Source organism: Cinclus cinclus, chromosome 1 (genome assembly GCF_963662255.1).
Source record: "Cinclus cinclus chromosome 1, bCinCin1.1, whole genome shotgun sequence".
NCBI classification, from domain to species: domain Eukaryota; kingdom Metazoa; phylum Chordata; class Aves; order Passeriformes; family Cinclidae; genus Cinclus; species Cinclus cinclus.
This window is the reverse complement of record NC_085046.1, coordinates 2,234,969-2,248,933: the sequence shown is the minus strand read 5'-3', so window position 1 is coordinate 2,248,933 and position 13,965 is coordinate 2,234,969. Positions and strand designations below refer to the sequence as shown.

At 43.9% G+C, this 13,965-nt stretch overlaps 1 protein-coding gene across 1 annotated transcript in view; it reads right to left on the bottom strand.

The window, feature by feature from the left end:
• The window catches only part of OBSCN (obscurin, cytoskeletal calmodulin and titin-interacting RhoGEF), a 163,809-nt gene that overhangs the window by 119,139 nt on the left and 30,705 nt on the right, over positions 1–13,965 (bottom strand). Inside the window, 14 exon segments of the mRNA XM_062505854.1 lie at positions 136–402; positions 1,894–2,160; positions 2,966–3,235; positions 4,234–4,500; positions 5,174–5,278; positions 5,404–5,565; positions 6,880–7,033; positions 8,003–8,115; positions 8,417–8,683; positions 10,043–10,306; positions 10,603–10,872; positions 11,316–11,582; positions 12,044–12,319; positions 13,191–13,466. Coding sequence (XP_062361838.1) covers positions 136–402; positions 1,894–2,160; positions 2,966–3,235; positions 4,234–4,500; positions 5,174–5,278; positions 5,404–5,565; positions 6,880–7,033; positions 8,003–8,115; positions 8,417–8,683; positions 10,043–10,306; positions 10,603–10,872; positions 11,316–11,582; positions 12,044–12,319; positions 13,191–13,466 — 3,225 coding nt within the window.

Sequence of the window (13,965 nt, the reverse complement as noted above, 5' to 3'; positions counted from 1 at the left end):
CCTTTACCATCCTCATAGCCCACATTTAACAGCTCAACATTGTTTACCTATTAAGCAGGATTGCCTCATGGATTTGGTAAATAATGGCTTCTTTTGAATTTCTAATTTGCAGTCAGGGGCACGATCAGGACTCACCGATCACCTTGAGCCGCACGGTCTCTGACACCTTGTCTGACTTCATGGTCACCGTGCCAGCATCCTCAGGCTTCACCTGCTTCATGGTCAGCATGTAGCACTTGCCAACACTCTTGATGTCATTGAAGTTGTTGGTGTAGAGGAGGGTGCCATTGAGGAACCACTCCACGTCCTCGTCGTCGTGGGACAGCTCGCAGGAGAACACAGCAGAGCTGTCTTCCTCAATTTCCACATCCTGCAGGTGCTTGAGGACCTCCACATTGCGGGCTGAGGGAAACCAAGGGGCACCATCACCACCCACCATCATAAATCATCACTCACAAGCAATTTCATGGAGTTTATCTGATGATTTGTTCTGGTCTCCTGCACACCTTTGGTCACCATATTTTGCTTATTTGGTTCTGCATTTGCTCCAACGGAAAAAAAAAATATATATTTAAAAGACTTATCAAAATTGTCTAGAATTGTCTAGAACTGAGAACACTCTGTTCTCTTTTTATACATAAATCAGTTTGGAGGTTTTGTCTGTTTGTGTTTTATTTAAAAAGAAGTAATTTTTTTCTAAAATGATGTTGCAGTGACTCTAAGCATCCCATGGAGCTCCAATCCCTGTGTTCCTGTCACTGCACACACAAACACATTCTAACTAAATTGTCCCTCATTTCCAGGGAAACTGTGACACGGAGGATGAGATGAAGACAATGATTTTGGCCACAAAGTCAAAATACAAAGAGATTAGGCAACTTGCTCAGGTTTAGGGAGCAAGAAGAGTTTGATTCTTTTCTTTCCCAGTCCTTGGGCAGAGATTTCCCTCTGCAGCTTGTCTACTCATGGAATGCTGTTTTCAAGGATGTGATAACTCACAAGAGGGTTTGGGACTATTACTTGATGTTTTAAAAATGTACTTATTTATTTATTTATTTATTTAGATGGAATCAAGAGTCACAGAATCATTTAGGTTGGAAAAGACCTCTAATATTGAGTCCAACCATTCTCCCAGCACTGCCAAAGTGACCATGAAACCACATCCCCAAAACTTTTCAATCCCTCCAGAGATGGTGACATCACCACTGCCCTGAGTAGCTAATTTGAATGTTTGACAACACAATCAATTAAGAAACTCTGCAAAGCCAAACTGCTACCAAGAGCTGTTCCCCGGACTTTCAGAAATGACTCTGTGGCTCAGCTCCAAGTCTTGCTGGAAGTGACACAGTGAACATCTTTTCCTGTAGTGCCACCTGAGGGGAACACTGGCCACAAACAGTTCCATGCCCAGATGAGGTAGAACATCACTACGAAGAACAACTGCATTCAGATATATAATAGTAGCTATAAAATGTATATATAGCAGGTAGACAAATGTATAGCAGATAGACAAGCTGACACAGAGGTCAAGAAATTTAAACCACAGCCAAGATCACCAGAATCAGAGGCCTGTAGCAGCTTAACATAAAGGATATTTTTAGTTAGAAACACCAGAGGTCTAATTCCTTGCATGAAATGCACACTAATGTGTCTTGAGAAATGTTAGTTTGTACCTAACCCGATGTGGTGCCTTCCCACACTCATTACCAGCCTCACAGCAAGAGCTGAATTTCCGGATCGTGGAATCAGCAGTGTGCTTGTGACACTACATTTACATAAAATTAGAAGATAACTGTGAGAATCTACCTTTTCCCAGGAGGAGGAGAGATGAGTGAAACAGAGAATCATAAAAACCAGCACCAAGCCAACCCTGCTGCTGCAAACCTCTCGTACCTTCAACGCTCAGCGTGGCCTCGGTCTCAGCGATCCCAGCCCTGCACTTGTACACGCCGGCATCCTCAGGCTTTACCTTCATGATCTTGAGCTCTGCTGAGTACTGATCCCGCTTGATTTTGTACTTCTCCGAGGGCTCAAGGAGCACTTGGCCCTTGAACCACTTCACGTGTTTGGGGGAAGGTCTGAAGTCACAGGACAGGATGACCGAGTGTCGTTCCAGGACGGTCTTGTCCTCCAGCTTCCTGGTGATCTGGATGTGGTAATCTGCAGAGCAGGGGTGGGGAAGAAGAACGGATCAATCTATAGAAAAGGAAGGTTTTAATCTGCATTTCATGCCCATTAATTTAATATATGACTTTCACAGCTGTTTTGTGAACTGCTCAGATCCTGCTACAAGTGTCCCTAGCAGAGCCCATGTGCTTTGAAGCTACAACAGCACCATGATCTGTAAGGAAAGCTGATTTCTGTAAGATAATACTGTATTATTAACCACCAAATTCATGGTCCACTTCTGGCTCAGTGCTTGCTGAATTGCTCTCTAATTGAGGTTTTCATTCAAGTAAGAGCAAATGAAAGACAAAACAAGGACTTCAGGATGTGATTGGAGAGATTTACCATGGTGACAGCAGAAGACAAAAAGCCTTGAGGCTTTCTCCTAGATCAAGTCAATGACAAAATGAATTAAGTAAATGAGCTATCAAACTTGTCCAGTTCAGAAATGGGACAAAATAAACTCTCCTGGCAAATTTCATCTGTTTTGTCCTCCTTGGTGAAGTCAAGAGAATAAAAATAAACCCAAAACCAGTTTTAGCTTGATAGATTTGAATACCAGGGACACCAAAGTCATTTAATCAGATCCCCTCCTAAGACATTTCAGGCTCAGTTGGTGCATCCAGCATTGATCCCAACAACTTAGCAGCTGGGAACTAAACAGATCTTCCAGGTACACATGCATTTCCAAGATCCCAGCCCAGAACAGAGAATATTTATGACTAATTACTTTCCAGGTGCCAAGAGAAGGAAGATCTTTGTTCTGTATTCACATGATATGTATTAAAAATCACATTACCTCTGACGAGCAGGTTCGCCGTGGATTTGGATTTGCCAATGGAAAACTGGATGGTGCCTGTCATATCAACACTTGTTTTTATTATTGTCAGCCTGTGGATGGTGCCTTCCTGCTGCATAATGATGTTTCTGCCAGCCTGCAAGGCTGCTCCCTTCAGGAACCACTTGGCAGGTTTCACAGATGGAATGGATGTCTCACATTCAAAATTGGCTTCTTCAGGCTCAGTCACGTCCTCATCGCACAACTCTTTTACAATATTAATGGCTTGCTCTGGATGGAACAAGAGAGCAGGGATTTAGCAGTCATGAAAGCTTTTCCATTATCAGCCTGAAAGCTCATGACATCTTTTCTGCACTTGTGAACTCGAAAGGCCTTAAAACACAATTTTTTTTTTTTATAAAAGCAAGCAGATATTGCTGGTCACAGGCCAGAAAGTGAATCTGTAGCTCTTGATTTCTAGTCCTAATTCTAAAGTCACCTTCCTATCCTGATATCAAGCATGTAGTGCCATAAAATGGAAAAGAAGGTTCATTGGAATGGAGATTTTGATAAGAGGAGCTGCAACATTTATCTGAAAAACAGACTTTTTCCAATACATTTGATAAACATTTCCAGAATGGGAATTCCCTCATTTTCCTTAGGAGAATGTACCATATATTCATTTTTCAGAATTCTCCTGTGTGTAAAAGGATTCAATACCAATGGACTTCAGAAGCAATAGCATGAAATAAAAATCCTTTTTAAGCAGCATTATGTTTCCAAAGTAAACACAAGAAGTGAATCAGTCCATCCTCCTCCCAGTGCATTCTAGGGGTGAAAAAAAGGGGTTTTCTATGATGCCTTGAGAGGTTACCTAGGACAGAGGCTAGACAGTATTAAAGAATAAAATAGGGATTTACTGAAAGGTGTTCACAAGATAAACCTTGGGCAGTACAAGAGCACAGCCATGACTCCACCCAAGATGGACCCTGGGTCATGAGTTCTGACATTTTATAAGTTTTGGTCCATTCACATATTTGGGATAATTGTCCAATTCCAGCTCCAGGTTCTGCAGTCCCACCCTCCCAGATTCTCCCCTCAATTCTCTGCTGTTTGCACTTTTTGGGGCTGGAGCTGCAGCGGTGTCCTTGGCTGTGGAGCTGGAAAAGGATTGTTTTGTGTGACTGAGCTGTGAGCAGAACTTGTAACACTTCATATGGAGTTCAGAGTCACACACTAAGTTACAGAGTCTGAAAAATATGGAAGCTAAAAATTAAGGCATCATCTACCTTCAACAAAGAAATTAGCACTGGTTTTGTCATCGAAGGCGTCACATGTGTACGTGTCCTCATCTTCGTAGTCGGCGTCGTTGATGACGAGTTTGCGATAGACGCCCTCGCTCACGATTTCGTATTTCTCACCAGGGTGAATTTCCACCTCCTTTTTGAACCACCGGACCTTGGCATTGGCCCGGGACACCTGGCACTCCAGGACCCCCCGGTGCTTCCACAGGGCGATCTTATCCCGCAGAGGTTTCACAATTTTTACGGGCAGCTCTACAACAGCAAATAAATAAATAAATAATTCAGTAATCAGTACGGTCTCCACAAAAACTCGTAAGTGATATTTCTTTTATCTTCCATAATTTGGATGATGACAGGAATCCCTGCTATGCTGAGCACTCAGTTAACAAGTTTAATTAGTAAGAGATAATTAAAGGGAAACTTTTCCTCCATCTTTTACCACTGGAGTGGCAGAACTGCAAAAGTAACAGGTGGTTTCCTCAACACCTCACAGAAGTGCTACGGTAAAACCAGGGGCTGATCTCCAGTTTCCTGAGCTCCTCAGCAGTGCATTAATTCAAACACCTTCCTTTTCTCTCCTTTTATCACACTGTTTTAGTTAAACACACCCAAAAATTCTGGGTTTTGTTATAATGTACACCAGAAAGTGAAAATGCAAAAAAAAGTCAAGCTATAGCTTTTTGTCCCTCAAATTTCACACACAGCTTTAAATGTCCAGAGGTGCAAATCCAACCTCCTGAGAAAATTAACTGGAATTTAGCCAAAATAAACTCCCAGCTGATACTTGCCAGGCAGAAAAGTAGGCAGTTTTTCTTTCCCTGAACGCTGTAGGACTTTTTTTAACTTTCACATCCCAAGTGAGGGAAGTGAATTGGTTTGCAACATGAAAGAGCAGAAGCAGTGCTGGCACAAAGAGCAGAATTACCTTTTACAGTCAGCTGAGCACGAGATTCTGCCTTTTCTGCTACAAATTTAATCTCGGCCGCATCCTCGACGTGGACACGTGTGTAAGTCAGGGAGTAGGTCTTTCCTGGGGACAGACAAACAGCCACAGCTCAGCTATCCCAGAGCAAAACCCTATTTTCTAGTCTCCTATGCCAGTCCCTCTTCCAACCCACCCCCATTCCAGAACAAAATCCCCTTTTCTCCTCCTACCATCCTGCCGCATTTTGATGTTGTCGGAAGTCTTCAGCTTGTTGTCATTTTTGTACCACTGGGTTTCCACCTCGTCGTGTGAGATCTCACAGATGAAAGATGCACTCTCATATTCGTTCACTTCCACGTCTTCCAGTGGTTTCACAATCTTGACATCTCGGGCTGTGAAATCATAACAGCAAATATTTTTGTTTGGCGGTTTCTCCATAAGTGAGTATGGTGTGTTTACTTTCTGCATAATTACATGGAAGAAAGTGGGATTGTGTTTTATTTTAGACCTGCCTTTCTTCCTGGGTAGTTTCTCTCTTTAACAGAGTGAATACTTTTTATGGCTGCAGCCTATTGCAAAAGGATTTTACGGATGCTGGAACTTCTTATAGGTATTAATGAAAGAAATACACATGTTAATGACAGCAAGTTCAAGGAAAACGAAGCACAAGTCTACAATCTTAGGTCATTAGAAACTTGCCTCATTCATGCTTCTCTGCATGCTCTCCTCTGTTTTACACAGGAGATATCTTTTTTCAGAATCTCCTGGGCTGAGTAGAATCCTCTTTAACTCTGCACCTTGGCACTCATTTTGTCAGAACTGATCTATTTATCTGTTCTGCAGCCCTTTCTTTTTGAAAGAGAAGGCCTTGATACACCTTAGATCAGCCCCGGAAGCAGAGCTGAAATGCAAACAGCAACCCATCCCAATCCCAAAACCAGGGAGAAAATGGGGAGCTCAACAGAACAATGGGACAGATGTTCATGAAGATACTGCTGAACCCAAGCAGCCACAGGAGGACAGCATCTAGTAAGCAATGAGAAAGATGCTTTGTCTTCCATGAAGAAAGAGCTGATCTGGTTTTCAGATGCCCCTTTAGAAGATAACATCTGCCAGGGCACAGCAGAGCTGTGTGTTGAATAACTTGCCTTTATCTCAGAGCTTATCTCAGGTGCTTCAGAGCCTGGTGACAAAACACACCTGGTGCTTCATCAGTTGCTCATTGCAACACCCAGATGGAAAAAAGCACAAAGGAGAGGTGCAGACAGAAATAATGATCCTTTCCTTAGCATTTACAACCTAAGAATTAGAGCACTTCTTGAGCTCATGCCCAAGCCTTGTCCAGTCCCTGTTCAGGCAAAGTCCCCCTGTGACAATGGTGCCACCAAACCACATCAGCACCAGCCACTGAATCCCTGCTTTGGGCCAGGTTGTCCTGTAGCTCCTGATGTGCCAATCCAGAAACACCATTCAGATTCCAGAGAATAGAAATCACTTATGATAAATGGAAAACTAAGTTAGGACCTCTTCCAAAAATACTTCAAGGATAGAGCAAGCAGAGGACAGCTCTGCCAGCATTTTCTCACCAGGAATAGAAACATAACCAAAATGAGCATTTGTGAAAAGCAAACATTCTACAAAGAATTTCTTTCTGTCTAGCCAAAAATGCTGCAGTAAATGTATTTTCCTTCTTCAGCCAAACATACCAAGAACCTTTAGAGTAGCTGATGTCTTGTCTTCAGCTGCTTGACATGTATAGGTTCCCTGGTCTTCATATTCACACTTGTGAATAATGAGGTTTCTCTTATTTCCTTGGGAGACAATCCCAATGTTTTTACTTTGCCGGATCTCCTTCCCATCCTAGAAGGGGAAAAGATCAAAGCAGATCACCCTCAACTCCTGTACGTCTGCAGTGAGCAAAACAAACATTCAGATCTGGGCTTGTTTCATCCTTCTCGTTGGACTGGATGGAAAACTGTGTTTAAAGGCACATGTGTTGAATATTCATCACAGGGCAAAGATTTCAGGAAGTTGGAATGGCTGAAGAACACACAGAAATTTTGGATGATCTCACACACCTTTTTAAAGGCTTAAAACACCATGCAGGGTTGGCAGTGAGTCCCTTCAGACATAAATGGTTTTAAATGAAAAGAGGGTCAAATTTAGGCAGGAAATAAGGATGAAGTTTTTCACAATGAGGGTGGCAAAACACTGGCACAGGTAGCCCAGAGAGGTGATGGATGCCCCACCCCTGAAAACATTCAAGAGCAAGTTGAAGAAGGCTCTGCAGAACCTGATCTGCGTGAAGATGTCCCTGCTCATGGCAGGAGATTTGAAATGAGATGACACTTCCAGCCCATATTCCACCCTGAAAAATTGCTGCTACTCCAAATTAAGGAAAGTATCAGCTGAGCCCCAAGGGAGGTACATGAAATGCCAGAGCGGATCCCCAAAATTACTGTCTAGGATTGTCACTGACAAAGGAAATTGAGGCTTCCCTTTATATCATATTTTCTAAAAAGGTTGCAAATCCTGGGTGACTACTGGTTGGTGTGGAGCAAAGCACAAAACTGCAAATCTGTAACAACTGTGCTCACATCCTGTGCAAGAATAGAAAAGTTTAGCTTTCAATCCAATATACAAATACAGTAAATAAAAGCCTGAGAGTGATAAACTGGGAGAGTAAATGAACATAAGGACAAGAGAGCAATGCTAAAAGCTTTACTGCAGAGGCTCAGGTTCATATTCCCTGGAAGTAGAATTAAAGGCTCCCCATTCCCTTCCAGAGAGGTCAGAAATTAAAATATCACAATCCATTAAGTGCTGTACCTTGAACCACTTCACATTGGCATTGGGTTTGGACAGCTCACACTCAAATGTGGCCTTGAGCTTCTGAGTTACACTGACATCTGCCAAAGGTTTGCTGATCCTCACAGGCAATTCTGGGAAGGAAAGAGAAAGTCCAGCGAATAAGGAATGGAGTCACACAAGCACTGATAGGTAGGCAGAGCCTGGCTCTCATGATAAATAAAATTTGCATTGGTTTGGGCACTTTATCATTGTCCTGTGGACAGCGATGCCACAATGATCCTGCTAGAAGGATGTTAGAAGGGAACATCACCGTGCTTTACATCCCTTGCAGCTACAAGGAAAATTTGTTGCCCTCTCAAGTTTGCTCTCCAGGTCAGGAGAAGACAATTGCATCGACCCCAAACAGGGTTGGAGCCTTCTGTGGCTGTGTACCTGTCACAGTGAGCCTCCCTGATGAATTAATGCCTTCTGCTTTGAAGGAGATGAGTCCTGCATCTTCCAGAGCCACTGAGGAGAGAGTCAGGGAGTGTTTCTTGCCCAGGACACTGAAGCTGACGTTGGGTGCAGGTTTCAGACGAACACCATCCTTCTGCCAGGTGCCCTCCACATCCTCGTGTGACACCTCCACCTCGAAGGTGACAGTCCCTTTCTCAGCCACCTCCAGGGGCTGAAGGCCCTTCACCAACTTGATCTGCCTCACTGGAAAGCAAATGGAAAAGTTGGAGATCTCACACCGGCAGCTGGGAAATACCCTGAGGACTTCCAAAACTGATTATTTCCCGATTGCTCATGTACCTGCCAATTAGTTGGTATGTGCCAATTAAACAGCCACTTTTACAGGAAATTAAACCTGTCCATGACCACACCACTCACATAGCTGCTATTTTTTAAATGAATGCTCTCATGAGACAAACAGGTCAACCAAGTATCACAGAAAAAATCACTGGCCCCGCTTTCTACCAAGATTTATCAAGTTTTAGTGAAAGAAAGACAAATAAATCCATGGCAATACTGTGCAGCTCTTCAGTTAGGATAGAACAAGGATGGGAGGAAAAAAGCTATAGTAAAAGGGGGAAAAAAATCCATGACATGGGGCAAAAAGTGCTCACACCTGACAGGTTGGTGGCCAAAGCATCCATGGTTTGGGTGGATATTACCTGTTCCTGTGACAAGACATCCACGCCCTATCATCCAGTAAAGTGGATTTAGTGTTTAAACCTCTATCAGTACTAAAAGTAATTAAGTTGCCAATTTAAAAAACCCCAAAAACACAGTGAAAGCTCCAAGACTACTCCAGACAACCTGTTCATTCATCTGATCACAAAAAAGCTTCTCTAGACTATAACCTGGATCTTTCTCACTGCACCTGAAATCCATTATTTCCTGGCATCATGGAAATTGTTCCACTTTGTAAGACATCCAGTACCCAAAAGACTTTTCAAGTCCTTCCTCCCCTATTATTTAGGACCAGCCCAGCACCAGTTGGTGGCAAGGACTTTACGCACAAAATTAGACAGCCCTTGAGTGATTAAATCCCATCCTCACCTATCTGGTGACAATTATGACAAAAAGATGTAGGAAAGGGACAAAAGTACAGGGCTATGGATGAGGCACCATTAGTTTACCCAAGACGGAAACACCTTCAGGGAGAAGATTGGCTTTAGTAGCATTTTAGACCCTGACTGAATTTAAAGAGACATTCTGAATGAGGTGGTTTGCAGAGAAAGATCGGGGCATTGGATGGCTGAAGAGGAATTTTTATTTTTATTTTGTTTAAAAAATCATACCAAGGAAAAAGACAGAGCAGTCAGGGGGTGAGAGAGTAAAGAGATCAATCTTTCAAGAAGCTTAATGGCCAAAGCTGGAGGGATGAGATGGAGGCAACAGGAACCAGTCAGACATTCTCTGGTCACTGCTTAGCTTTCACCTCCTCTCAGTCATTGGACTGGTGGCCAAGCCCATGGTTTTGTCCCTGTGTCCCCATGATAAAGCAGAGACCAGAACCCACCTCCAAACCCTGCCTGGTGTATTTATAAAACTGAGGAACATTGAACTCACTTTCCACATTGATCTTGGCCTGGGTCTTGTCATCGGGGCTCTCGCAGCAGTAGAAGCCCCGGTCTGCGAAGGAGATGTCTTTGACCACCAAGGTGTGCTTTGTTCCCTCAGCTTTGATCTCTATTTTGTCACTGGGCTTCAGCACGATGCTGTTCCTCATCCACTTCACCTCTGCAGGCTTGGTCAGTTCTACCTCCAAGGTCACCGTCTCCCTCTCTTCAACTGTTTTGGGCTCCAGCTTCTTCCTGAAGGAGATTGAGGCCTCTGCAAGAGAGGAAATATTAGTAGGAATGTAGAATATCCAGGAAACAGGCTTTGAAAGAAAATTAAACCAGTGCCTCGTGTATCTCCAAACCCAAAGCATTCCAGGCACCCCATTTAATGATGCAAAAGCAGAAATTCCCAGCTACTGACATAATTAATTCAGAGGTAAAACCACATTAAACAACATCATAGAATGTCTTGGGCTGGAAAGGACCTTAAAGACCCCCTAATTCCAAGCCCCTGGCATGGGCAGGGTGCCACTTGCAGCCTGTCAAAGGGGCACTGCCACCTCTTACCTCGGACTCTGAGGTTGGCTGTGCTTTCCACGCCCTCAGCACTGGCAGTGATTTCAGCTGCATCTTCCAGTGTCAGGTCAGTGATGGTGAGGCTGTGGTTGGTGTCCTTATGAGAGATCATGTATTTCTTGCTGGCTTCAATCTTGGCACCATTCCTGAGCCAGGTGACCACAGCATCGCTGGGGGAGACGGTGCACTTGAACACAGCCTCTTTTCCTTCCTCAGACACCACGCTGTTGAGACTTGTGACGAATTTCACCACTCTGGGAGCTGATGGACAGGAGTAAAACATTCAGAAGCATGTCCTTGAGGCATGGCATGAGCACCTTCAAACAGCCAAAAGCTTCCATGGCTTTATTGGAAGCAGCAATTTGATTACTTATAGTAAGTGATCACAACACTGGGTCATCACATATCCCACGTCTGAGTAAAACGTGTACAAAGAGAGGCAAAAAAATGGTGGGGGAAAACCTATCTTATATTTTGGAAATTGAATTCCAGCCTCAAATGCAATATGAAGGTCAATATTAAGAGACCTCAACCATTATGTTTTTAACAAATAGAGGTTCCATTCACACTGAGAGGGGAGTTGTATATTTTGTTCTCAACACAGGAGTCAGCCCAGACACATGAACAAATCCAGCTTTGCAGGGCTGTAACAGCTGAGGACAAAACCCAGGGATCCCTCCACAGTGTCACCATTAGAGACGTACGTTTGGGGACAATGGTGATGCTGCTCTTGTCATCCCTGGACTCGCAGGAATATTCTCCCTCATCCTCAGCTCGGATCCCTGTTATTGTCAGTGTTCTTTTGATTCCCTCCTCACGGATCTGGAAACGCTTGCTGGGCTTGATCTCCACACCATTCCTGCTCCACGTCACCTTCCCCTTGGCATGGCTCAGCTCACAGCTCAGGGACACGCTGCCACCAATCTCGGCTTTCATGGCCTCCAGCTTCTTGGCAAACTTCACTGGGATTTCTGAGATCCAGGACAGGGGAAAATCGTGAGGGAGGAAAAGAGAAGAAACCCCTTCTAAGAAACTGGTTCTGCCCAACTTTGGAAATTAATTAATTAATTAAATACTAAATATTTGGTGCTCAGGGGAGACAAAAATCTAACCAGAAATGTGGCAATTCAGCCAGATTCCTTTAACGTGGTATTTTCAGATCCCAGTCATTCTATAGGAGGATACAGAAGCAGCAGGGGAACAAACACCAGAAGTGCCCATCATAGGTTTCCATATTCCAAAACAGCCAGCAAAAGACAAAAACTGGAAATCTGGAAGCTGGAGAACTTTGCTGGCCCATGGTGAGGCATCCAGAGAAAGCACAACAAGCCCTGAATTTGGGAGAGTTTTCAGAAGAGTTTGGGTTTCACCTCCATCCCACTGTGAGGGAAGTGCAGCTGTCGGGTTGGGCCATGACCTGGGCACTGCTCACCTTTCACCTGGACTCTGAATTCCTGCTTGTCATCCTTTGTCTGGCAGGTGTAGAGGGCAGAGTCTGTGCTCTCAGCTGCGGTCACCGTCAGTGTCCTGCATGCCCCCTCGCTCTTGATCACACATTTCTTGCTCGCCTTGATTTCTGTGCCATCCTTGAACCACCTCACTGCAGCCGTTTCAGGAGTGACTGAGGTTGTCAGCGTGATGCTTTCATGTTCCTGAACAATGAGAGGCTCTTTCTGGACAACTTTCTTTTCAAATTTAGCCTCCGGCTCTAGAAAAAGACAATAAACCAGGAAAATTAAGAACTTTATGCTCAAATCCTTGATGCAGCAGTTTTATATTGCTCTCTCTTCAAAACTCACACCACCAGCTCATCCACAGCCTGTAATAATCCAGGGAATATGGCTGAATATTTGTGGCTGGTATAATCTTTTCCCGAGTGAGAAGAATGAAATGGTCTCTCAGACAACACAGAATTTCTGCTAAGAAGAGAAGTAGAGGAAAGGAAATACAAATATTTCTATTTTATCCGCAGACCATAAAAAGCTTGTTTCTTAGAAGTAAAAGTACCTATATAATTCTTTCCCTTCCACTTTTTAGGATTTTAGATAAAATTAAGAAAAGACATTAACAGGCTGAATTTATAGCCTGTTTTCTATTTGCTCCACTGGCAGGCGTGCTGGAACTTGATCTTTAAGGCTCCTTCCAATCCAAACCATTCCGAGATTTCAGTCCCCCCTTCCTGGCCTCTTTTCTATCTGGTGCAACCCTTTGCCACAAAATCAGGGTTTTTTGGGGCACACACAAGCAGCAGACCAGGTTTTCTGAGTCACTTTTCCCTAGAGTTCCACTGCTGCTCTTCAAAACTCCCCACTTCTACTTCCAGCTAATCACTGCTGAAGGAGGCTGTGTGACACGGTGTGTGAAAGAGACAAGCAAAAACCTATGTAGCATTTCCAGACCCCCAAAAAAGTCCAAATTTCCCACCTCTACACTGCTAGATTAAGAACTAATGTGTCACGTGGCTCACTGGTGTTGCTCCAGGGGAGACAGTGGTTGGAGCAAGGCTGCTGTGTCGGGAATATCCAGATTTCCTCTGAGCCACAGGGGCTGGTTCTTCGCACCACAGAGTGAGCACTCACCAGTTGGTTCCAGTTTGAAGGTCAGCCTCTGGCCTGCAGCCTCACAGATGTATTCCCCAGCATCCTTCCTCTCCAGCTGCTCTACCACCAGGCGCCGGGATTTGCCCACGGTCTCTATTTTGAATTTCCGAGAGGAAACGAGCAGTTTTCCATCCTTGTACCACTTCACTTCGGTTGCATCCTGTGCCACCTCACACACAAGAGTGGCGCTTTCTGTCAGGACTGCTTTCACCTCCTTCTGGACCTTTTCCTGGTTTATAAATGCAGGTTTGGGCTCTGAGAACAGAAAAAGAAGAAAATAATTGTTGAGGGGTTAAAATGAGATTAATCTTACCAATTTCTGTGGAGAGGTCTGGACAATATTTAGGTTGTCACTTGCCAAAACCAATTGCCATCATTGAGCAGTGTCTATGCTTCCATGGGATGGAGTTGCCACTTGAAAAATTGGGAACTAAGAGCCTAGGAATGGAAATGACCAAGAGGAGCCTTGACATCAACCCTATGGTTGCAAGTCACCAGGTGAAAATATATTTCATTCAAACTTTCCCAAAGAACCTCTGTCCTGCATATCACTATAAGCTCCCAAATTCCTTTTATTTCAGATCTCAGACACAATAAAGCCATTTCTTGGAATATTTCACAGCAAAGTTCAGCACCAGGCAGGAATAGTAAGACATCTCAAAAGAGTGAGATCTCAATCACACAACAGCCCAAATTCAGAAAAAATGCTGTTTACAACCCATCTTGAGATGTGCTGCTGATAAAAATAAATGAC